This window comes from Echeneis naucrates, chromosome 4 (assembly GCF_900963305.1).
Source record: "Echeneis naucrates chromosome 4, fEcheNa1.1, whole genome shotgun sequence".
NCBI classification, from domain to species: Eukaryota; Metazoa; Chordata; class Actinopteri; order Carangiformes; family Echeneidae; genus Echeneis; species Echeneis naucrates.
Genome location: NC_042514.1, coordinates 19,164,600 through 19,191,864, shown reverse-complemented (window position 1 = coordinate 19,191,864; position 27,265 = coordinate 19,164,600). Strand labels below are relative to the sequence as shown.

The following is a 27,265-nucleotide window of genomic DNA, read 5'->3' as shown; positions in this document are numbered from 1 at the left end:
AGGCATGGAAGGTATTGGCACTGGAGTTATGTGGTTATTAATTAACAGTGTTGACAGTCTCACACACCATGAGTCCCATGGCAGAAGTTCAGTTGTTTGGGTTGTTAATTTAGATCTGTTTTATCTCTCTGGCTCACTAAAGCTTAGGCGCTACAGAGAACAGAGCAGTTCCACAGTCATAGCCATTTAAATAACTTTTTGTTTACGGGAGTCTGCCTGAGATCGCACTGCTTTATGGAATTTAGGTGCATAACTTCCGTCTCGTCGCGTGGCTGTTCTTGTGCTAAACTAAATGCCACCACAGGTGGTGTGGCTGTGTGTTGGGAGAATTCATCAGAGCCCATGGCATCGTCAAATGGACATGGTGTTTCAAAAGCAGATCATGATTGATATGAATCTTTTAATCTTCTACTCCTGTTGCTGTGCTTTGAAATAGCTTCGGAGTGTATCACACACAAATGGACAGTTTGAAAAGCTATTTTAGTATAAATCGAAACGACACCACCACTAGAATTAATTAGTGTGAATGCAATTGAAACCTGGTCAGTATTAGTCTGAGACAGTTATTCTGTCCGTGTTGATGTTCTGTTACTCTGAAAGGAAACAAGACCAAAGCAGTCCTTGACGACTAGGTGCGAACCTTTGGAATGAGTTTAGAAATCTGCCCCATTCAGCTGTGCGGTCGGCTGATGCAGTGTGGTGCATTAGCATATGCCCGCATGTATATGAATTTGAACTGGTTAGGCAGCAGTGTCAGTGCCAGAGTGGTGACTGTGACTGTGCTTGTTGATAATTTATCAGGGCCAGTCCTGTGAAATGAATGCAGGGCAGACCAGAGGTGGTTCAGCTCTGCAGTCGCTCTGCAGTGAGTGACTCAACTGCATGAGTTTAAGAAGACAGTGTGTAGTACGCCTGCTTATGGTGTTCCTGTTTTGGTCCCAACATCACTTTGATCTCCTACATAACTTACAGTGTGTTCTGCGTTTAGTCTCTCTGTTTGTTTGAAGCTTTGTTGTTTTGTTTTTTTTATCGACTCATTATCTCATTTCATCTTATTGTTTTCATTGTCCTTTGTTACTCTTCTCAAATTATTTTTCCATCAGCGCCTACATAACAAGCTGCCTTTTTCTTCTGGATGATTAAGTCTAAATGCTGATTTGCCACATGGTTGGGAATTTTGTATGTCATGCTGCATTATGAGAAAACAGTAATATTTCTTATTTGATCAATCGTTGAAGGTTTCTGAATCTATAACTGCTAACTTTTGGCTGCTAGTGGCACCTGTCCTCTGCCCGACTGCACTGCAAAGTTCCACCACCAGCAAGCACTCACCCTAAATAATCCAGCAGGAGAAATCCTGGAGGGTAAAGTGAGATGAGTGAGTGACAGAAAGAAGCCAGGAGAAGAGCAGAGGAGCACCCGATGAGTATGAGAAATGGAGAGGCGGAGGATAAGTGGGGCAGAGGATGGGGCGTAGAGGAGAAAGGAGGCCTGTTCTCCTGTGTGCTGATGCTGCTAAAAGACCCACTGTTCTCTGTCATTTGTGAACCAGTATGACGCAGGTTTCCTTCGAATCTGCTCCCATGTGGTGTTGGTGTCATATAAATTATGTGGCTCTCTGTCAATGCTTCTCAGACTTATTGTGAGGCCTGTGTGTGTGTGTATGTGTGTGTGTGTGTGTGTGTGTGTGTGTGTGTGTGTGTTGGAATCTGATTCCAAGACTCAGGTTGCAGACAACACAGTGTGTGTGAGTGTTTGCCTAAATGTGCATGCACATGCAGGGGGTGGAAATGTGTCTACTTTCATACCTTAAAGGCTCTGTGGGACCAATCTACACAATGGCTGTGCAGAAAGAAAGGCCCCTGTTGGAAGGAGGAAGTGTTAACAGTGATGCCACAGGCCCATGACACAGGATAATCTGGCACCTCAAGGGGAGCCTGGCTTTCTGCTCGGCCATAGCCCGTTGGTTTCTAATGTGTCCTCATGCCTAGACGAGTTCAAACCTGCAGCGTGGAACTTTTGGATCCCCCCCTCTGGAATGTAGAGTCACTACTCAAACCACTGGGTCTGGAAACTCTCTAACTGCTTATAAAAATATAAAGAAATATTCACAATAGAGTGATTGTAATCACTTTGTATACTACTGCAAATGTTTTATTAATCTGAACCTTTCCAAGAGCTGTCAGGTGGCATCAATGCCTGCCCTCTGTCCATGTTCTTCTTTCAGTGCTCTCCAGCAAGGACGTCCTCCACCAATGTTATCTTTGTCTGGATCTTCACTGGGCTGCATTCTTAACTGGAGACCACAGTTGATCACAATAGTAACACAATAGTAATATAATAATCCAAAAACACAGTAATCTGTGTGTTACCTCTCTACCTGTTTGTGCCAAGCAATTTCATAAACCAGAAAGTACAATATACCAGACAGTATATATAAGATCTTCAACTCTGGAGGATGTTTCTGCATCTTGCAAGAGCTTTTGAAAGTATAAAGCTTCTATTGAGCATTTTGCAGTTTGTAATTGTGGCTAGGAGGTGATTGGCCCCTGCTGTGGTGGCAACCCAAGTGGACACTGAAGGACCACAGGGGACTCCTGAAGGAGAAGGCAGATTTCAGGAGGACAGCACTGCAGTTTTTGTCTTGGCGTTTTGAGAGGTGTGCCTCACTGCCAATAGCTGAAACGAGAAGTAATTGAGCGTGTTGCAGGTTTTGCTATCACAGTGGTTCCAGATTTCTAAAAGACAAGCAAGAGGCTGTGTTTCAGTTATTAGAGTATCGCACCACTCAGCCTCCGGCAGCTTGCTGGTGGTAAGACTGCAGCAGATCATCAAACCTCTTTATCGCCTGCAAATATGAATGTAAGTGTGAATGTGTTGTTTGTATGATAGCCTTAAAAGACATACTGGAACTAGTTCCAACTAAGACAATGGATGGATGGGTGTATAGATAGATGGGCGAAAGGACTGCTGGATGGCTGGATGGGTATAGAGAGTCGTAAAAGAGCAAAAACAGGATTTGACTTGGATTATGTGGAGATGGCAGAGTAGGTTTATGTGCCATATTGTTGTGTTGTGCCATTTAGTTCAGACAGAATAAACAAAATCTCAAAGAGTGGAGACGGTCGATCCAAAATCCCAGGCGGTCCATTTTATTATTATTTGTTGGATTCAAACTCAAAAAATAGGCAAAGCTCCCTGGTGGAAATCCATCGCAGTCACAGACAAAGATAGGCACAGGTAAGTATAGCTGCACACAATGGCCAAACAGACAGACAGAAATAGTGTAGCATTTAATGCAGGAGGGAAAACTAGATCTTTTTATTTATTTATTTGGGGGGGGGGCTGACAAAAGAAAGGCAGGTGGAAAAGTAGAACAGAGGTAGACCGAATGCCTAAGAGAGGGAAAGCAATAACGGGGAGAAAGAGTGACATTCAAGGAAAAAAAGGGGGAGACGAGATAGGAAGGAGATATGGGAAGCTATTTGAAGCTTGGCTTTGTTGAGACTGTCAGCCATGGCAACCACACAGTAATGTTTGCTGGTAACTACGTCACGCTGCCACACGTTGATAGATGCACACACATTGCCATGTGTGCAGTGACTTACATAGGCACAGATGGTTGAGCACAAAAAGTTCCTTGATGTCTAATGTGTGAAGACCTGCACATGAACACACAAACACACACATGCCGAGATGGTATATATTTGGTGAGGCAAACCCGGACTGGGCCTCAAAGACAACTCAATTCAATTGTATGCTGTTACCTAGTTGTGGTGACAACTGTGGTGGTCTTTGTGGTATTAGTTTTGTGCATTGGTGTGTATTTAATGGCTGATCAAGTGATCTTCCACTACAGGAGACAAACTCTGGAATATAATCTCTCTACTAATAATAAGATTTAACCCTAATATTGAACTGTAATAGTTGTTTGTTTTGCTTTTTTTTTTAGCTGCATCGCCTCCAAGAAACAGCACTCATCTATCTTTATATGTTTTCTTAATATGTTGCACATTCCCTCAACCATTTTGTATATCGACTAAGAAAACGTTCATTTGCAAAGAAGTAAAAAATAGATTGAGACTAAAGGTTTCATGTTGCTCTCTGCCAAACATAATCTAAAGACAGCTAAAATGGGAGCGGAGGAAGATCAATGCGGCCCCCTGTTGGGAGCCATGAACAAACAGAGCCCACAGGTCGATGCCCGGGTGATGGTTGGCCGTGACATGCATTTGTAGCAGCAGTGGTAGTGCCAGCAAGCTGAGCAGTAGCTTTTTTTTTTTTTTTTTTTTTATAAATCATTTTTCCTTTCGTTAACTGACTTGACAGTGGTAAGAGGAGGAGAGTCTCATAACATGAATTATACCCTAACTGTGAAGAAAGCAGCCAATTTCCACATCAGTGTGTATTACCTCTTGAATATTGATTTCATTCACTCCTCAAATTGCTCAGATATTTAAAAGGGCTTAGGAAATACATTTATTCCTCCAGATGAATACTAAAAATATAAATGAAAAAGTTAACCATTAAAAATTTTTGTGTGTGACAGAACTCTTAACACAGTGAAGTCATTTTTCTTCTAAAATACACACTGATTCAGCAATAACTTAAAAAAGAAATCTCTAATAGTCAACTTGAATATGAATAAATATGGTGCAGTGGCAAACCAGCAGAAGGACGGTTGGTAATTCTTTCCACATAGCAGCATGTAGTTTGGTGAAGCATATTTTCTTATGTTTGATATTTATAGGGATTTCTGTCAGCAATATGCCAGAGTGGGACAACAAGATGCAAAAAGACGGCGAACCCGACTGCATCAATCTGAGTACAGAAACAGATAAAGCGGTTGAAGATGAATGAATGAATGAATGAATGAATGAATGAATGAACAACTCCCACACACTTGACGCAAAAACAAATTATGATCAGGTTGGTCAGAGCCAGAGAGTCTATGTAAACCACTGTAATGCAGGACGGATCATTTAGTTCAGCCTTTTATCCCGTTAATAACAACTGAGACTGGTCCTCCTCAGTAAAGCTACTGCTAATATTTGACTCCTGATGCCAGTTGGGCTTTTAGACAATACACAATACAGTACAGATACAACACTAAAATAAAATGCATTGATTGTGATGTGTAGTCAAAGACAAAATCAGAAACCATACATCACAAAACATAATTGATGAAATATAATATATCAATAAAATAATAAAATAAACAGATGTACATTCTAAAATGAAACTATAGCTCCAACGAATAAAATGAACTCCTTGGTCTGTTCAGAAAAACACATTATCTACCTACCATGCTATTAAATGAAAGTAAATTAAATTCATGAAGTGACTTTTATATATTTCTTTATACGGGATGAAATCACAACAAATCTGATCCAGTAAAACTTTAATCCTTAAAGCACTGCATGCCAAGTCATTGCCTCAGATTTATGAAGGCTCCTTGGGCTCACTATAAGGTCACAGCCCATTGGTGAAGTCAGGCTTACAGATGTGGTTGCCATGGAAATGTCTCTCACCTCAGTGCCCTTGTCTCTTTTTTGTCTCCCCCCCCCCCTCCCCTCTCTCTCCTGCTGGTATGGAGAATTTCCCAGCGGAGGAGTGTTTTAAAGGGTGTGTACATGCTTTTGTGTGCATGCAGTTCACTCCGGCTAAGTGATATATCCAATCTTTACTTGTTTTTGTTTCAAGAAAAGTTGTCTCCTGACTCTTGTGACTACATGCGTGCTGATCCTAACTAAATCATATTCCAACTGTGAGTTTTTTTACCCAGTCATCTGGAGAATGTCTCCCAGCTATGACACAGTGTTTTTTGTCTGTTTGTGTTAGCTTGTAACATGTTCCCTCAAACGAACTGACAAATTACAAATCACATTTTTGTGATAAGGCAGAGGTAAACCAGAGTATTTTATTCATTTATTTCATTTATACAGCATGGGGAGAAGATCCTAACAGGGCTGTTCTCCAAAGACCTACAGGTTGTCTCCAAAACAAAGAACCAGGTAGAAAGAAATAGCATGTGATTACTCTCTCAAAAGAAGTTCAATTCTCAGGTCATAAAAACCCACCATTGTAGTCGTTTTGCTGATTTTTTGATACAAAGTATGTCATCCAAAAAGGGTGTGAGGTTTCTGTCCACATTGCATGGAAAAAAATCTCCTTCTTACCTTTTACATTTCACATTTCTCTCAGTCCCACATATCTGTGATTAATTCTAGTTAATGAACTGTATCCTATGTTCACTGTGGGAGTTTATAAAGTCAAAAGGTCACACAGCTGACTCAAACAAGTCCTACTCTGAGCATTGACTAACAACTATCATTAAATGATTAATGACTGGTTGGGAACGCTGACTATGTTGGCAGATTAATGAGGAAAAATGACCTGTGCATTGCCCTCTTCATTATTAATTCTCATCAAAACTAATCATTTTTTAATTCAAATTCTATCTGATCCACCGGGCAATTCATCAAATAGAAACCATTTCTCTTTCTGTTGAGAGAAAGTCTCTCATAGAATCATTTCCTGAATTGAGTGCAAAAGTACCAGGTCTGAAAGCAAAGAGTAGCCGACCACACAGAGCCACGAGTCAAGTGCTTTCAAACCCACTTGTGGCTACAGTATGCAGTTTCACACGTTGTTTAATGTAGGCACACAATCCAAGTGGAAAAACACTTTTTGTATTCAGCTGCAGTTGTTTTTGTTTGCTGAATGCTACTTGACACGTGTAGTATCATGTGGCAAACTACACATCAGCGAGTAGTGCTGGCTTTCCAGTCGTGTGTGCCGCTTTCAAAATTGAGGATTGTGTGTCTAAACGCTGCTGTAGTGCTTATAGCTTCATACCGTGCGCTGTTGCGCTGCGTAATCTGAGCCCATGTAGGTACAATCACCACATACGGTGAGGTAGACGATGCTGCTTTGACACACAGGCTCCTATGAGGGAAGTGGACGGGTAATGTGAGGAGAGAACCAACGGGAACGTGAATCCTTTTGCATGTTGTTCCCAGAGGAGGTGATTACTTTGTTGTTGGACTATTATTTGAATAGGAAGTGCTCAATTGATTCTTTGCTCGTTTTAAACTGCTGTGTGGCTGTTGATGGGCCGTTCATTTTACAGTAAGCTAAGGTTAGTCAGGTGTTGTGGTCGAAGGCCCACATAGATGTAGCGCCACACACAAAAACAACTGATGTATTCTCCCATGATATCTTGTGGATGTTACTGTTCTCGTTTATATTAAAGCTTTCATTAAATATATAGAAACGTGGAGAGATTAACACAGTGAAACTTTTTTTGAGACTATTTGGTGAACTCACAAATAAAATTCTGTTACTTGGAACTATATTCATTGAAAAAATGGAATAATGGAATAATGTTGTTAATGAAAAGTGTCCTCATTGGCAAGAAACTCTGTTTGTTTATTAGTTGTTATGGTGGGCCATGAAAATATATACCTTGGCTGCTTGGGCCCAGGGGAGCCAAGATCATTCGTGAAATGTGACCTTTACGTGCTACAGCAAACCTGAAGTGAGACGAGACGAGAGGAATAGCATCAATTTCAGTGGAACAAGGAGCACGGCGATGAGTGCCACATGGCTCTGGAAAGGAAAACTGGCATTGAGCACATGCTGTAACTTACACTCTGTTGGGAGAGTTAAATTGTCGTCACACAGGGAATTAATTTTATTCTGATTGCAGCGTTTTGTCTGGTCTGTTTTTCAACGAGCTAGTCTTTAATTGCGGGGACTTGGAAAGGCTTTGGCAGCGCTGCAAATATTCTGCCGTTTCCTGAATGACAGGAGGATTAATTTTAAATTCAAACCCACTTTCTGTTCCAACTCGGCTACTGAAAATTGCTGATGTGCCGATGGGAATGAACACGGGAGAGTGATTTTCTGAGATGCTACCACCTGCTGCTTCACTGAACATGAGGGTAGCATTGAAGTAGCAGATGTAGAGATTATCCTGACAAGTTTCTGAAACAGTCCTGTGATGGTCCACTTTGAGATTCCAGGATGCTACAGTACATCTGTGTGCCAGACACATCTTAAAAAGATTGGCTTGCTAACACCAGTCTTTCATCTTCATCATCAATGAATCAAATCAAGTAAGTTATTGCTTTTCAGAGAAGAGCAAATAGTCGGATTTGAGTTTTGATCCCACCGGCAATCAAGATGATGACAGCAGTATCATCCAGTCCAGAACTTTATCTCAGCCCTTTCTGCTATCGTCGCCACTCCTGGGTTTGGTATGTGAAGAAAAAGGAAAAGTGGGGACCTTATTGTGGATTTTGTGTTTGTGTGTGGCTTTGAGTGTTTAAACCCTGTCTTCTAGAAATTAGATTTATTGATTACTAAATATTTTCCCCTTTTAGTTGTGATGACAAACTCAGTTGGTAAGTCGAAGGAAGGGTCAGGTTAAATGTAAAAATACAAATCGTCTCCGGAAGTCACTGTGGACTAAACAATAACAATCTAAGAAGTGTTGTGAGACTCTGGACATAGCCAAATGTTACAAGGAATGAGGGGGCACTAAATGATTCTGAAAATGATGCGAATCACATGAACTTAACAGTGGCAGTGGCCAGATATTAATCTATCTGAACAAGTGAGATTTTCCACTGCTGTGTTTGACAGTGCTCTCCACCATCATCAAATGAGTGAATATATTCTGGAAGAATGGAGTGACATTCAGAGAAAATTAAAGTTGTTCTGGCAGCAGTGGCTTAACCAAACACTAAGGCACTTACCGTTTTGTTTTGTTTTTTTTTTCCTTTTAATTTGTTACCTGCCTGCAAATCGATCCCGATATTCCTAACTACCGATGTTGATCGATATGTAAACATAATTTCCACAACACAGTGTTGACTGTAGTCTATTCAGCCCATGCTGGTGTGTTCATAGTTTGTTATTCTGATAAAACTCAGTGCGCTGTAGTTTCAACTTGTTGCTTTCGTCTCGGCAGATTGCTTATAGAAAATCTTGATAGTCATTTGACCTTCAAACTCAAAGAGTTAGCAGGTAGAAAGGTGTAAATACTGCGAGCTTGCATTTAACCCCTGCAATAAGTGGGTTTCTGCTTCTCAGGTCTCAAGTGAAATTTGATATGACAGGGCTTCATCAGCAGAAAAACATTTCCTCTCACAGGACCTCGGTGGCACTCTAACTAGCGATTGTTTAAAGGCTGATCCTGAAGAGTCAACATGATTTTGTTAATCACACTGAAGCAGGATGGGGAGCAAATAAAGGAGCAAGTCACTAGAATGCGCTTTTGGTAAAAATGTGATTTATTCTGACCACAGCACCAGCGGATTAAAAAAACAAAAAAGGAACCTCTTAAACGTGTTCTGAACAAATTGTGTTCAGACCTGGTGGTTCAGTAATTTGGTGAGCATTCCCTCATTCCCTCTCCTTCATCTGTGAGCCTGAAATGAATCATTCTTTCGGAACACTTTATAGATTGCCCTCCTAGAGATTCTGCAGCCTGATCCTTGGGAGATGAGCTGACAAGAAGGTGCCTCATGTAGAAGAAGAAAGGAACTAGCCAGAAAGAGAAAGGTTGGCACATGCTTGGCTTTGCTACCCGATTAGGACAGCATCAAACCTTCAACCCATGTTCTTCTTACTCTGAAATACTCTAATCACAACATGAGAGAAACAAACTATTGCCTGGACTAATATTGCATTAACCCACATGATGCAATTAATATATCTTTGATGCAACAATGGCATTCGTAGAAGGTTTTTGGTTGTGGTGGCATATGTATTAGTGTTTAATAATTCACTCCAACCATTGAGTGCATGAAGCCAACTTCCTTATGTGAATGAATGGTATGTTTATCTTGACAGAGCAGAACCAGATGCAACATGGACTGACATTTGACATTTTTCACAGAAACAGTAAATCATGAAGAATAGCCAGATAGCAAAACAATGCCGCTACGTTTGTTGGGCATGTGAACAGCACCAAAGTCATTGTGGCTGGTCGGTGTTTATTTACTTGTGTTAAATGGCAAAAATCCTCTTAGTTTAGCACAATATTGTTGTATCAGTGCTTTTATTGTGAAGCTCTACTGTGCTGTGGATTTGTTCACTGGTTTTCGCTTTGTGGATTTTGCTGTTAGAGCCCATTTGGTAGTGGAGTTACATTCTTCATTATTCATTTTTTTTCGGAGTGCTGCCCATGGTTATCACAGCGTGAGCGCCGCTGACGTCAGGTATGATGATGTTGGCAGTAAAAAAGAGAGCTACTCTGTAACTAGGGGATTAGGTTAATCACTGACTGACTGCAGTGCCCTGTTTTTCAGAAAGGAGTTTTAGATTTACCCAGACACGAGGAGATGGGGAAAGCTATGTTATGGCAGACACCCGCTGCTCTCTGTGCCAGTGGCAGTTTGTATAAAGGTTATTATTTGTTTTCTGATTTGCACTGCTTACTCTTTACTTACGTACCTTCTCGCCGCCCCATTCAATCCTTCTTGAGAGTTTTGTCATACAAAGTCATCCCCAGTAGCACGAGACTGCAGAGTTCAGAGACGCTTCACGTAAAATCACACTCCCCTGTATAGGACATTCTTCATGAAGAGGAAGTTATATAAATGTGTGCTTAACTGTTTGTCGGCTTTGCCCACCTGACATGGAGATGGAATGAGGCAGTGATCCTTAGTGATGGCTATTGATGGACAGACTAATCTGTTTTGTCAGTTTCTGTTTTTCTATTGCGCTAAACCCAAAAGTTAAAATTATATTATAATTCAACAGGCAAAAAAAAAAAAAGCAATCCACAAATCATCTTCAACCTTTGCCCCCTTCAATTCATTTTAGGATTGATTAGTGCGTTCCTAATCCAAAGTTGGGAACTGTGGACTAACACAAGTGTTTTTATGTGTGAAGGCAATTTTATTTCCTTTCAACACACATTCAGTGAGTGAGTCTGTTGGAAGGAACTTCGGTTTTGTGTGTAATATTGCCTACACACACTGTTGGAGATACTATATAATATCTATATTCAGCACTTGTGGGTGAATGGGCTCGATTTGGTCCACAACCGCAATGCCAGACACAATGTCTGCTTGTCAGCTGAGGGGTGCCTCCAGGCCATTGTTAAAAACAATATAAATGCATTTCAAATGTTGCTGCTTTGCCATTCGCCCAAAAACCAAATTTTTCCGCAGACTGATAGCAGCCCCAGGCATTCATTTCTGTTGGCCAATTGCACCTTCAAGTTGCACTCAAGGTCAGGCTAGTTGAATACATTCTTGGGAAATTTGAGTCAGCGTAGACAATTGGGGTATGAGAGTACTGAGTCATATATACATATCTATATATGACTATCTATAAAACATCTTTTTCTTCCTGCTCTACAAAGTGCCTCAGTACTTTCATTGCTTTACCTCCCTCTGAATGCCACGATTTTTCATAAACGTCGCTCCATCTGTCTGCCCCCCTGAACTTGGCTCAAGTTTATATTTTAAATAGCTTTGAGCTCCTGTTGTTTGATCCTCATTTAATATGATTGTGCTGGTGTCGGGGAGACAGATTTCTTTTGAGAGGTGATGTTGTGCCTGTCAGGTTCTGTCAAACGCATCTGAGATTCTATTTTCTTACCTTTGTTTTTGGCGTGCCGGGGCCAATATTTTCATTTGCCTCATCTCCAGCGTGATATTGAATCAAATCACCAGTGGCAAGCCGAAGCATCGGTCTTCCAGCAACAATTTGACAGGCTGCTCTTAAGCTGTCAGATGCATGTCTGAATGATGTTTAATTATTGTTCTCAGTTTCTATGTCACATTGGTGACGCTACACATCAAAAAAGTGTCCCCCCCCCCCCTGCATTTATATGTATTATTTTAAAATTTGTGGTGACATTAAGTCTAGGCATTGTTTCCCAAAACAGTGTTTAAATATAAGATAGACGATTTCTGCTTTGATTTTAGCTTTAAGGAGATTTCTGTCATGTAATTAAGAGGTTTTATTGTCTTTCTCAGGATCCTGCTATCTTGTTATTTAAAGCACAGCTCTCTAAATTGCCTTGTTACACTTCCATTGTGGCTGCTTAACCACAACAATTATTCAACATGTAAAAACCATGTTCACGTGTGATGACGGTGCTGAATGCTGTCTACAAGGCATGGCTCATCTGGAGGCACGCAGACCTCAGGCACAATAAAACATACTTACATACTGCCATCTTGTGGCTGTTAGCCCTAAAAGCCTAGTTTCCTTTTTTTTTTTTTTTATATGAAATTCAATTGTGCCCTCTGATGGTCTGAAGGGGGTCCTGCCACATCTTGTGAGTAGGGAATAGCTGGAGTGCAAGAGGCTGCAGGTTTACACTGGCAGGTGAAGGACCCTGCGCCACAGCGCCACCTACCTATTAGGATAATCAAGAACTGCATTTCATGATATGAACACTGTGGACATACAACAAACAGGCGTTAGTAAAAGTGAAATAGGAAAAAAAGAAATAAATTGATAATTATTCAATTCATAAGATTGAAATATCCATATTGCAGCTTCACTGATGTGAATATTCTCTTTTTTACTTCTTTGGCTGTGGATAAAATAAGTTGTTGATTAATATACAAAATATTCAGCAGATTGATTGATAATGAAAATGGCCGCCAGGAAAGACATTTATGTGCTCAGAATGTTCAGACCTGTTTTTCAAGTAACAAAGTAATTTTTAAGGCCAAAAATATAAGATTTCTCTGATTTCAGCCTCAATGTGTATATTTTCTGGTTGTCATATTTGTCTTTGTCTTTGTCATTTGAGCAAATGATCAAGAGATGAAGTCTCAACAAACAAGATACACAGCTGTATTTTGATGAAACGATCCTTTCAAATAATAAGTTACCCAGAAAGGTTTTCTTGGATGATAAGAGTCTTTCACATGATAATCACCTGGCACAAAGTAGTAGTAGATCAACAGAAAGTAGTAAAAAGTATTAAACCTTGGTGGAATAGTCCTTGCCAACTTAAAAAAAGGACCTTCAAAATTATATCAAAAAAGAATTTTTAGTCTCCTAAACTAGGACAACAGCAGTGCTGATACTCAGCCCCATTTTGAAAGGTGGCACTGTGGCACAAATCCAGGATGTAATACTGTGGTTTTAAAACTGCAGCCTCATGTACTGCTGCAGTATACTAATGCAAACCTGAGAGCTCTGTTGGGTTATAGGAAAGCAACAAGAAGATGTAGCAATAATAATAATAATAATTTATGCATATGGCACCTCTCAGGTCACCCAAGGTCGCCTATCTTGGTTGACCTGTAATGTGAAAGTTGTAAACAGATGTGGCAGAAGAGGTGTCCTGCCAAAAGGTGAATAGTTTCACTGGGTGGTTACGTTTCAACCACAGCATTCTTCTGTACACACTGCTTTTAGAGCTGCATCAGATGCTATGTCACCAAGGTTTTGTTTATAATAATGCTACTGTGTCTTGGCACAATGTTTATTTTACATTACTGATTCATTTTAAGGAATGAATCAGTGGATTCCGGCAGGACTGGCTCTTCGAAACAAAAGCGGTTTTGGTTTTGTTTTGGTTTTTCTGCCAGTGTTCTGCCAAATCTTCCACTGGTGTGTGTGTGTGTGTGTTGTGTGTGTTGCGTTTCTGATTCATTTCCAAGTAATTCTTTACAAGGAAATGATACTTTCTTGATGGGACTTGAGAAGCAACTCCTCCCATTGTTATTCAGAAAAGGGAAAATTTATATGATGGTAAAATCTATTCACCTATTTAAAAACTGTGTTCCAAAAGTGGTGCTAAACGAAATTATGTTGTTTCTTAATCTGTTTTTCTCGGGTCGATTGTCTGTCTGCTAAATGTTTTCTGGGTCTTTTGAACCAAAAACCTCCCCATTCAAGTGAACCAGTGAATGCCTTATTATACAAAACGACTTTTGGTTTTTGTTCACTGGAAATGAAAAATATGACATCCCTGCATCAAATTTGTAAAATAAATAAATAAAAAATTAAATTTTAGCCTGTTTCATACCCTTTTTTTGGCAGTTTAGAAATTCTTAACTGTCAACCAAGTTTATTTTATGTGCTGTCAGTTCAAATCTGCCATCTCACTTATTGCTATTTGAAGGCTGGGTATCATATGTGCTGCATTGTGCCATAAGGCTCAGTGGGCCCCGCTGGTTGTTGCCAGATGGCACCTTTTTCTCACACAGACACACACAAACAATTAAGGTAGACCAACTTGCCAGATTAACAGTGAACCCAGTCTCACCGTCTTGTTTGTTTTGTAGGTTTTTGATGCAGCGCATTAAATGCTAATTTTTGTATTTTGAATTGTTATACTTTATACTTCAATATAGCCTTATATAGGCAGAATAGATGCATTTAATACGTGGTTCATAACATACAGAGAAGTAGGACAATTTCTTTATTGCTGGTCGATTATTACAGAATTTCCCACAATTTTACTACAATTACAATTTTATTACTATTAGAATTTTTGTTGTTACATTCCGTTCATAGACCAGCCTCTATAACTTATCAACAATACATACTGTTTAGTTGAGTAATTTTATACAAAACTATCTCTCTTGAGTCGTCATAATGTGTCCATAGCTGCAGTTGCATTTATGGGTAGTCTATCTATGGACTGACTATAGTGACCATGTGTGTATGCTTTTCTTTATTTTCCATTAATAAAAGCTTAATTAAAGCTAACAAGGCTGTGAAATGATACATGGATTATGAGTCCACTCCAGTGAGTCCACTCCAGAACTTGGATGTTGCCTCTTAAGGTGCTGGGTTGGCTAAAGGGAACAGAACTACTAACACACATAGAGTAGTACACACACCACACACACACACACACGCGTGCACATACTCTGTGGGGAGGAAGTAAAGCCTGTGACGAAGAGAAGAGTCTGCAAAGAGATCACAGAGTGAGAGAGAGAGAGAGAGAGAGAGAGCGCAAGACAGAGGGAGAGAATGGAGAGTCAGAGTGTGAACGAGGTCTTGAAGAGTGACGTATAGACTGCTGTTTATGTTGTTGCATGTGATGTAAGCGTTGTGTGTTTGGATACCTGTTTTCTACTTTCATTTGTACCAAGGAGGGACCCTAACCCTGATGGATAATCTTCAGAGTAACTTTTTGTCAGAGGTCTCATAGGTAACATGTAAATGTATGACTGTGGAGCTTGAATGAGTGATGTATCGCTGGTTTATAAGTGCTGAAAGTGTGTGTGTGTGAAGGTGTTTGTGTTGCGGGACTTGCATAGATTTGATGCCCGTCATTTAAAGGTGTTAGTTTGTGTGACAAATGTGTGTGTGTGAGAATTGTATTCTTTAGTGCAGCTTTCACTTATGTTGCTGACGTGTAGGGTGTTCATGTGTTTGGTCTGTGTGAAGTACTATACTTTTGATGACACTTTGTGTGTTCTAGTGGATGTGTGTTTGTGGTTACTCATGTGATGGCATGTACTGTGTAGTGTGTGTATGAGTGCATGTGTGTGTCGGGGCAATGTACCGGCGTTCACCTTGTGCCCGAGGAAGGGTTCACTTTGACTTCAGTGAGGAAGTCATCAGGAAACTCCACGCCGCCAACCGTGGTCATGCGCACAGGTTAGGACACACAGCCAACCACACAGCCACACACACACATTTCAAGTGGTCAATGTTGCTTTGAATTTTCTATTTGAGATGTTTATTTTGCTCTTTTGTTTTTTTTTTTTTTGTTGTTTTTTTTTTGGCTGATTTCCAGTAATTTTACAGCTTGTTGTCCAACACATGAACTATTTCACAGCCCTGATTAGTCTTGTAGCATTTCTCAGTCTCTAAACTCCTCCCATTGCTGAATGCGTGCCTAGTCTGTGAATGTGTAGTCTTACTTCCTATTTCCCATACATTAGGCAACCCGCTCATGTGTTTCCCACCATTATAGCAATCCCTGACTGAACTGCACTGTCAAATTGGGATGAGAAAATCCAAACTAACGTTGTTTTGATAGTTTTAGGGTGGAACTGTTTTGCGAGTCATTTGGATGAGGTTGGATGAGATAGAGTTATGTAGGTGACCATGCAAATCGCATTGAAAGTGATGAAGTGAAGTGGTATATTACCGTGATGCCTTTGTTCAGTGTTTGCAGCTGTAACAACCAATTGGCCGGAAGGATGTATCTAAAAAAGCAAACACACACACGCACACACAAAATCCTGACATTGAAGGGTCTACAAGAAATTTAGCCTTCAGGAACTTGTTACTCAGATGCATCTGACTGTTTTCAAGCGGGAAAAGTTTTGTTCTGAATCCCCAGTAATATTAGCTCAAGTCTTTCTACATGAATTTTACTGAGCATATCTGCCGAAGAACAGCATATGTACCTGCAACCAACCTGGTCAGGGGTTGCGAAACAATCTGAGGAAAGGCAAGATTGTTAACAAACCAGGAAAGAAGAAAAACAGAATTTTTCCTCATTTCAACATTCACATGCAGTATACAGTACAGTCCGACATAAGAGGTCTCAAATGGGCTTAGCAAGAGTCACAATCCATTAAACGTTGGAAAGAGTTGACCTCATTCAAGGGTTTCGCTCATAGCAAATTCACAAAAAAAAAAAAAAAACAACAACAGCAGCACATTTTTAATGGGAAAATGTGACTTTTTATCTTACATGGCTGAACTAATGATTCTACTATGAAATGAAGTTGTTGCGGTGCCACAATGCTAAAAAAAATGTCCATTCTTCTCAATTTACAGTGAGTACATTTACTTAAAAGATCAGTAAAACAGGAGGAACCTAAATGTACACTACAACTCAATACATCATTTTGGGAAAACGTAAACTGGAAGAACTTTATATTATCTATTATTTACCATATGTTATTTATATTGCTTTGCGACCGCACATCCGTTTTCGGGTCATGGGGGTTGCTGCACAGATCACCAGTCCATCACAGGGCCAACACACAGAAACAGACTACCACTCACAATCACACTCAGACCTACGGACAATTTAGAGTCACCAATTAACTTAAACATGCATGCCTATGGCCTGGGAATTGGACAACAGCACTAACCACTATGCCGCCGTGCTGCCCACTATAATGGAAGAATCACTTGTTTTTCTTTAAAATCATCACAGGATCAAAGGTTTTCTATTGTTAAATGAGTAAAGATGTGGTGCATCATGGAATATGTTTTTTCCATTTGAATAATCCTAATTAATGAATTTACATAAATGTAATTTTTGTGATTGAATTAAGATCTTGATTGGAGTGATGAGCTATTTGCTCAGTGAAGTCCAAGCACTGTAGTAATATATATCATATCTTATCTCACTTGCATAATCTTGATGTTTATTTTTTACTATTTGATCAGTAATGATAAGACAGAATGGACATTATGACGGTCTCACAGTAGGGCTGCAGTGTTGATTGTGATGCAGGGATGAGTAAGTGTCAGTGCTGAGAAAAATGTTCATTCAACTCTAGAGCCTTAGAGTGAAAATTAGCAGCAAATGAATAAACAAGTTAGCGACACTGATGCTGATTTGATTTCACAATCTCACCTCAGGAGGACTCAGGGTATTGTGGGTCAGCTGAAGTCGTCTCAACATTTAAGGGGATACAAGGAGAGCAAGGAAAACATGAAATGAATCCACCAAGATCAAGTATACCCAAGTTTGCTGAGCAGCTTGTAATGTAAGCTGTCATTTATTATTATTATTCTTGCCATGAGTGACTCTAATGGTAAATGTTTATCGAGATGAGATCTTGAGCTGTGCAGACATCGGGCATCCATCTAGGGTGGGTTCCACCACTGTGACTGAGGGTTTCCTGTGGAAAGTACAGCGCTATGCTGAAGAAAGCAGAAGTAGAAGACACAGATGGCATACTCTACTGTGCTGCATGTTTGAATCATTAGGCAGGTAGACGAGAGCCACGTGAGCACCAGCGGATGATTACTCCCTGACCTCTTCCTCACGCAGACATGCACACTATAAATGCACAGGTTTTTTCTTTTGGTGTATAACTCTTGCAGTTGACCTGTGCTATTGTATGCCGACAAATTAGTACATATACTGTATGTGTCCCACGCAGGGATTGGTAGTCACATGTCCTACCAGACCAGATAATCTCCCAGAGAGTAAGAGCTTAACCAAATATTTGGATAGTAACCCGGATTCCTATGGCATAATAACAAAGATCCCAGCATGTTTTTATCTCGTCCTGGGTGCTTAGTCGCTTTTGTTTTCACCCATCGATACTGGGCACACCACATCATTGCAGACAAGTATCAAGGAGTGAACTGTCTCATTGTATAGGGCATAGATGAGCGCTCAACATCCAAATCTCATTTGTGTAACTGTGGAAACGGTGTTTGACACAGTATACAAAAAATAATGTCACAAAGCTTTTTAATGCTGCTAGAGGAAAGGAGAAGAGCAGTGATGCTTGTAAACCGATGGTACAGTCATTGGTCACTAGACCAAAAGCAACAAGACTTAAATAGAGACTGTTGTTGGGAAAATGACCCCATACTACCTTAAAATGTCACATGTATCTGTTTGAGACAGCGACGATTTTCAATCCACCAGTATGCACAGCTGAACTGAACAAAACTGACACTGAGGCTTCGTTTTGTATTTTGTTAAATAGCTGTCAGCGTTGGAAACCAGATTCCTTTTTTTTTTTTTTTTTTTGCTTGGTGACCCATTTTCCTTTTCTGGACCTAGAATAACCATGTTCTGCGCTTGTTTGCCCATGGGTGGGGTGCTGTGCTGGATCGTAGACGTTGCGGTTCAGCACTACTTTTTTTGTAGTACACTTTACCTACATTGTAATAGAACATTGATGGTTCAGGGATCTCAAAACACAGTGGTGATGGGAAAAAAAAATGTGGATCTGATTTGAGGTACAAAATATGTAGACCCTGTATGCAGGACTTTTACAATACATTGATGTGAATGTCCTGCTTTCACATTTATGCTGAAGTAAATGTATCGGCTGAGTATACTCAAAACATCAAAAGCAAAATGAGTCAGTGCAAAAGAGGTCGCTGAGTCCAACCTATATTTATTTCATTCATTCATGCTTTTTTTTTTTTTTTTTTTTTTTTGCTGAATATAAAGTTATGAGTTTAATTGAGTTGTACTTCCTGCACACACGGTTCAATGTGAGTAATATAGAGAAACCACAGACTGTGACAGCAAGTGGCCAGACTGTGCAGACCGGGGAATGTAATGCAAAACAGATGCCACACTGCAATTCGCCAGCCCAGGAAGGATTTTTTTAAAGTAATCTTTCTCCAGTTTGTCTCTGTCTTCGCTGTCCTCTCTCAACCTAAAGGCAGATTTCAGTTTCACAGTGCCCATCACTCTGTCAGCTTCTGCTCTATGCTATTTCTCATTTCACATATACACACCCAGAGACACACACAGTCACGCAAGCAACCTCTAGCCCCTTTCCTTAATCATGACCGTTGTCATCACCTTTAGCCAGTTCTGCTTTGTGTTTCCTCATGGGACACGAGGGCTTTGTATTTATGCTGTATGTGACTGTGAATGAGAGCATCTGCTGAATGAGCTTGTCCCAAAATTTTTGTCCCTTTTTTTTTTTTTTTTTTTTTTTAAACATCTAGTTCAAGCTTCTTCACTTCTTTCTTTGGAAAATGCCAGAGGACATAGTGAAGTGAGGACTTGTTTATCTTCTTGTGCTTTTTTTTTTTTTTTAATTGATGTAAGGCTAGTACCAACAGTAATTTATGGACATAGGTTTTAACTTCCTTGCTTTACAGGGAACACAAATGATTCACACTTTCTGATGCACTGTAAAATAAATCACATTGATCTCCATGATCCCATTTTCAGTCAAGGGTAAGCAAAAAAATAAAAAAAAAGAAGCAGTGCAAAAAATGTGTGTCGTCTTGCTCCACTTAAAAAAAAGGTTTTGGTCATTGTTATTTTACTCGGATGTTTGAGCTTCACTGTGCAGAATAATGTACACAAAGAGTTTGACATTATGAAGGAGTCAGTGCAAGTCTCAAGCACACATACACTTGAAACCATGTGAATTGGAACACAATGAAGTTGTTAATATTTTTTAAATTAATAGTAATGCAATTTTAAGGAATATTACAGCAGGAGTAGATACATTTTCTGTATCTTGATATATGCAATATGGAGGTGACCTGCCAGTGTTTGCGGGTTAGCTTTGGAGTGTGGCGTCCTCCTTAAATGTCACCACATGTTAAGGCTACAGAAATACCACACGGGAAGAGCGAGACCTGTGATCAACTGTGGTCAGCTTGGGCTTCCTGTGTTTTCCCCTACAAGTTTCTAGTCTCGGCAGACATTGTCAATATGAAAGACAGCATGAAGGGACTCGAAGAGAGGCCCAGCAATCTGTGGTACATCTCAAATAGAGCCCCTGACATAGACTGGCAACCTGTCAAGGGTGTGACCCGCCCTCGCCTGGAACCTTAGCTGGGATCGGCTCCAGCAGCACCCAGGACCCTGTCAAATAAACAGTTAAAGAAGAAATGAATTTTTAAGAAATATATTCACTTCTTATTACCTTGTATGAATGAAATTTAAGTGATGTGATTGCATGACAAGTAGATCCATCTAGTGCTGCGATGCCATCAAGGAGTGAAAGCCAACATTGCTATACATCACAACCTGTGGTGTACTTCTGCAAATTACTGAGAAAAATGATGGTTTGTTTTACAAAAAGAAAAGTGATTAATATGTAAATTTCTGTTTTTGATGACTTTACTAATACACGTATGGCGTCATCATCATGTGCACCATCTGAAGTAAACCCGGAGTTGAAATTGTTGAAGTCAATGCTTTACAATAATGGCATGATCGATTTAGAATATTTTGATCCATATATGTCCAAAAATTTGGAAATGTCTAACTCAGAATGTGTGTTTCCACCAGCTCGGGTAGTTAAGCTATTTTTGGATATTTCAGCTGCAGATTCATGTCAGGAAATTTTTACTGCAATCTTTGAAACACCAAATGCAGCTTCTATTTATGACGACCTGATGGGATTGTGCTATCAGTTCATCAGTCCCTCTGGGGTATTTCAGAGCTCTGGCACATTTCACAGAGACGACTGGTTTGACAGAAATTTCTTTTAAGGATGCACAATCTAAGCCCAGGCATCTCTCATTTGTTCTTTAGACATTGATAAGGATTGTTGGAAAACATCTGTGTTCGGTTGTCTTTGAAAAAGAAATTGTACAACAATGTGGTAAAATGGAACAGATGGGTTTTATTTATGATTGCTCGGGCCATAAAATTGTTAACATTAGTATGATTGCTCATTCAATAACATAGCTAAATCCAATTCAAGTGTGCATCCAAGAAATGATGTTTAAATCTTAGCTAAGACAAACAGGAGGTGTTACCATGGCACCACTGTTTGCACAGCCTGACAGACAAATGGTCACTGGTTTCCCCTTCGCCATAACACACAGGAAGGAAGAAATTAATCCAAAATCTAAGAAGACAATCTCTCCCTGTTTACAACACTGTGCTTCTATCATTTAGAAATCCCAGCCATGTGTTTCTTCTGAACAAACCTTTTCCTTTTTTAGCTTTACTGAGGAGAGAAGTGGCCAGTATTAAAATGTAAATTGACAGTTAAAAGAAAAAAATGAAAGGGAGGGATCAAAAATGCAACAACAATGATATTATCTATCGTCCCATTATTTCTCAGGATGGAGGGGGACAAGAGCCAATCCCAGGTGACACTGGGTGAGGCAGGATATGCCTTGAGCAGGTCGCCAGTCCAGGATAGGGTTGGCATACAGAGACAACCATTCACATTAGTCATGCCTTAGGGTGCCAATTTAGAGTCTGCAATTAACCTAAACCCAGAACCTTTCTGCTGTGAAGTGACAGCGACAACCACTGCATCACTATGCCACACTCGTACTACCTAGTTGTTGGGTTTTATTTTTTATTTTTTGTCTGTTTTTTTTTTTATTTTTTATGTAAAGTCACAGTCCATGAATATTCCTTAATTTCCTCATTCCCTGCTTTTTGCAATCTTCGCCATTGATGCAAGACCAACGTTGGCATTAAAGGCATTAAAACATCTCTACAAAAGTTTCAGGTTTTGAATCAATAATAATTCCTTCTTGTTTTGCCTCTCTCATTTCTAATTTTATTAGAAATACTTATTTAATACTTATTTTTATATGTTAGCGCACAAATCAACTGCTGTAGCCGCCCGGAAGGTCCAGATGCTGCGCTGAAAAAAAACCCCCAAAAACTTTACTCTCATCTTGTAAATATGCAACAATAGCTGGAGGTCATAACAAGACTGGTAAATAAGTAGTGTCAATTATATTAATGGCTATGGAGTAACCCGAACTAACAAAAAAACTCCTTATGGAAATATCCACGCTGCAGCTAACTGCAGGGACACTCCATTACAGTAATTACATTTTTATTGAATTAATCTAATTTAAAGCTCAGAGTATGGCTATCTAAGTTTCAATATAAAAGCAAAATATGTAAATGTACTCAAATAACTGAGGTGTAGACCTTTGATTTGTGTCTCCTTCAAATCTAAAAAATAACAATCTCAGACTTAGCCTGAATAAGCCCTTAGTCCCTCAAGATTTGACTTCAAGTTGTATGTTAATACGATTAATTTGATAAAATATATAAACAGTGGTTAAATAAGGAGAGGGAGTCAAATGAACCTCTGTTACTGACAGAGTAACCAATGCAGCAGATAGCATAGCCCCTTAACACACAGCGTAGAAAATAAGCAAACTCAGTCTCAGAAAACCTTATAAAGTCTCTGACTTTGACCTTTGACCACAGGGACCTTTATTTTCCTGCTGTATTAGAGTGTGTTTCATGCAGTATGGCGGCTGATAATTCCATGTAACGTTTGAAGGTGTATGTATAATTCACATCTCTTTATAATCAAATTATTCACTCTCATATGGCATTAGGTTTATCAGGACATGAAAAATAAGTGTGTAAGTGGTGTATGTGATTATTTTTCGCTGAAGGTGATGGAGCTGAGCTCCTGCAGGGTGTGTTGTGGATCTGGGAAGGTGGAGCTTAACTCTGGTGCACTCTGGCCCAATTTCACCTCTGAAGATGAATAGAGGACTCTTGAACATATTTTTTTTTCCGGGTTGTTCTTGTAAGAACTTGCTCACAGCTGTATAAAAACAATATCAAATGTCTTTTTTTATCACTCATCAGGCACGTAAAAACTGCTATCTTGTAATAGCTTGACCTGAAGTAGATAGAACTGGAGACCTGACATTAACTCCATACTGTCCTACTTACTGTCAGAATGAACATCCGTTAAAGATTACGCAAAAATTAAAACATGTCATACTAATGGGGAAACAAATGTTATTCCACTCTACCAGTAAATGAATTTCAGTCTTACCAGCCAGTGGCACCTTGAAAAAAACACCATTGTCTCAGAACTAGGAAGTGGAGTCATTTCCCAGGAAAAAAAATATTTGCCACAATTGTTTCCATGCATCATTATCTTCACTGTCTGTTGCTGTCTGTCTGGCTGTTTTGTCTGTTTAGCAATATTGCCAAGCAGCCGCCTTACCCCCGAGTTTGATTGAATTTCTATGGACCCTCATCATTTAAAAAAAAAAAAAAAAAGTTTGTCAACAGTGTGCAGTGTGTTTCTCACAACAAAGTTCTGTGGAAAATTACTGAGTATCTCATACTCCAGGACAGTTTTCTTCAAAACAGCATTCTTTGGATTTTTGATACTTATTTTCTTTCGTTTCTCATCATGTCACCTACTCAGAAAACACACTGCACCCAAACAATCGATGTATATTTTTATATATGACGAAAAAACATGTATGACGACAAACTGAGAGAGGGGGAGAAAGCGTCACTAAGTCTGTCATCCTTCCTGCTTCTCGATCACTCAGTCAGTCAGACAGATGCAGCTGGATCATGGGAAAGGAATGCTGTGTCACCCAAGCAAATAAGTCTGGGGTCAGAGCCTACACTTCATGATTGCTGTTGTGTATCAGAACACCAGAAATATTTTTCTATTTCAAATGATCATAGTCATCTGTCAGCAATCACCGTCCACCGCAGTTACTCTGAGATGATTTACTGCATGAACAATGAAAATATGAACAGATTCAGCCTGGTGAATGCCTGACATCTGAAAGAGCAAAGACTGGAAGTTAGCATTTTGGCGTTAGTATGTTTGCATACAGCAAAAATGCCAGAGCAAAAAGAAGGCATGGGTGAGATTTGTTTCCCAGGCAAGGGCGCTAAGCCACAAAACCACCAGGACACCCTGTCTCACACTGATGGGTCTTTGTTCCCAGGGTCTGTCTTTGTGTTGTTATTTGAAGGGTTCCTGTATGTGTGTGCATGCACGTGTGTGTACATGGAGGTGATCAAAGCAACGTACATCTCAGAGTGTGTATTTAGCGCATGAACCGGCAAAAATAGAGACATTTGGACTGTGTTTAAAAAAAAAAAAAAAACTGCAGGCACGGTTTAGATTATTTACTGTTCATACTGGTTTAAAAGGGGAAGACTGGAATGGCAGTATCAAATAACAGTATCAAATAACATATATATATAACATATACATATTCATTTGTTCGGCATCATTAGTCATGAAACAGTCACAACAGATTATGAGACCAAGTCAGAATTAACTGATGAATCACTCATTAGGGTTCTTGCCTGCTGTTACAATGTTTGCAGGCTATAGTTTCTTTTGGATTTTTTTCCCTTTAGCTTCCTTTCCATCATAATAAATATAGAATTTAGATAATGGAGTTCTGCAGAGACTGACATGCCAAAAACATCTACCCCAAGAAGGCTTCCTGGCCAAACCACTTCAAATGTTTCCTCTTGATGTGGAGGAGCAATGGCTCGACTCCTCTGCCTGTTTTCACAGAGCTTGACCAACTTATGGAGGAAGTTCTTTTTGGCCTCTTGCTTATTGTGACGTTTACAAACCTTCCCACTCTAAAGCACCTTCGTGAGGGTATAGAGCTGGTCCAGAGCTCTTTAAAATTGCAGCAACTTCAGCCTGATTGATGAGCGGGCTAACCTCTGAGGGAACTAGCTCTGTTCTCTCTACAGAGTATGTGTTGTAGGAATTGAGGAGATCCTCAAAATATTCTTTCCACTATCTGACTACTTTCTTGGTTCAGGTTAGCAGCTTCCCATTAACCCCATAAATGGTGGGGACGCACTGTCGCTTTCCCATCCTGAGGTGCCAGATGGTTTCCCAGAATGTCTTTGGCACCAACTTCTCCCAGGTCTGAGTTTTTTGTCTGATTCCAAGAGCATGTCATTCTAAGGCCAAAGCAAAGCTCCATAGGCCTCCTTATGAAGCCTGTTAGCATCCTTCACCTAAAACAGCCACCATTAGGTTGGAGGAGTACCACCACAACTGCCACCAGCATTGTGACGGCCATAGCACCAAACAACTGCCCCAGCATGGCAGCACAGACCATGGACCAATCAGATTCCACGTCCCCTGCTACCAATGGGACATAGTTGAAGGCCTGCCAGAGGTAGCAGTTAAGACCAACCTGAATGAATTTCTGATAAAGTAGCCAGTAGGATCTAAAGATTTGTTTAGACCTGTTGGGTCTGTCCAGCGTCCCTCCCAGCCATCTGATCCAGCTCACCTCCAGTTTGTGCTCAGTTGACAGCTCAGCTCCTCTCTTTATCTGGGTGTTCAGAACAACTACAAAGTTCATCTGGTTCATCCTGGCGCCAGGTGCACTGATAGACTCCTGTGTTTGGACATGGTGCTAGGTGTGGACACACGGGAAATAGCACAGAAGTCCAACAACAGAACACCATTCAAGTTCAGATTGGGCAGGTTTTTTCTCGCAATCACACCCGTCCACATCAGTCTGCTGTTGCTAACTTGGGCAGGAACCCTCAGTAGAACAACAGGGTCTTCCAGCACCAATCCCAGGGACTGCAAAAAGGGTAGGCACTCTGAGCAAGTGCTTGGCGCTTAGGCGTCAACCACAGTCAGGACCCGCTCCCTGACCTGAAGGTGCAGGTCAGGGAACTTAACTGCTAAACCTACATCCTACTGCCACCATTTACGTGGTGCAACTCAAGCAAAATAACGAGTCCAGCCCGTCTCGATAAAATTGGTTCGGCTGTCGTCCAATCCACAATTCACCGGATTAGCACAGTTCTTCCCATTGACGGGTCACCCTTATTAGGATGGACACATGTTCTCCTTTTGGGTTAAACCCAGCTGGGCCTCATGGGTGAAGGCATGGCTAACAGGTATTTGTATGGCTCTAGAGTGGAACCCTCCGGGCTGGGTGATCTTTGTCCTGTTTTCTTTGCCATCAGTAGTCTTCATGAACCACACTTTCTCTGACCCTTCATCCAGAAAATCAATGGACTAAGCATAGACAATACGTCAGCTTCAGCATGAAACTTTTCTCATTGCTGTGCTCAAGCATTTTATTGCGTGTTATAGCATACACAACACAAACACCAACAGCCCTCTTGGTTGAGGTCTGTGATGTAGCTTCCTGGTTTTATTTTTTTCTCCTCTCTGTTCAACTTACCTTAAAAGTGCAAAGCTGCGTCATAACACCTGAGCCCCGGATGTTCCCTTCTGAAATGAGCCAGACTACTTTAAAAATGAGGAAGTGACTCATCTTGTGGACAGTATATACTTGACGTCAAAGTCAAGTCAACGTCAAAGTATATTTATTGTCAGGACACTCAAAAAATTTTAATTTGGTTTCTCTCAGCCCATCAGCTCAGAGAATAAAATAAATAAAATAAAAAAACTTTGAGACAAAAAAATATATAAATAGTCCAAGAAATTGAAAAAGACACAATAGCAGCGACACAATGCAATGTGTTGATCCGGCAGCAGTTAAACACATGACAGTTCAGCTAGCCAGAAACATGCATGGGCTATAGACCTATGGCTTAAATTTAAACTTCACTGAATTTTACACAGTTTCTCTCCCTGATGTTACCAGCTTCTTCTCACAGCATCTCACACTTACTGTACAGAGACGTTTTACAATACACTAGGCCTTTGCTATATTTTATTGAAGGTCTTCTTGAAAAGGTCATCTATTTTAATTTCCTTGGTACTGTCTATCATTTACAAAGTCAAAGGAAAGGCTTCTATCTTTGGTCCAGAGAAAGCATGGAAAGTTATGGGATCTATGTGTTGTGGCTGACTAGACTCGCCAGGACTGGCGCCAGAGTTGGTAATTTCTTCTTGTGATGAAAACACACAAAGCA

The 27,265-nt window shown here is 40.2% G+C and overlaps 1 protein-coding gene across 5 annotated transcripts in view; it reads left to right on the top strand.

The window, feature by feature from the left end:
• pde4ba (phosphodiesterase 4B, cAMP-specific a) overlaps positions 1-27,265 on the top strand; it is a 97,806-nt gene that overhangs the window by 21,084 nt on the left and 49,457 nt on the right. The window contains exon 1 of one of the 5 annotated variants that reach the window (XM_029500933.1): positions 8,092-8,120. The exons of 3 other annotated variants lie outside the window; for them this stretch is intronic. In XM_029500933.1, coding sequence (XP_029356793.1) covers positions 8,107-8,120 — 14 coding nt within the window. In that variant the 5' untranslated portion in view covers positions 8,092-8,106. Of the gene's footprint in view, positions 1-8,091; positions 8,121-14,955; positions 15,601-27,265 lie in introns of those variants that run through there. One more of the 5 variants, XM_029500932.1, reaches the window with a different exon arrangement.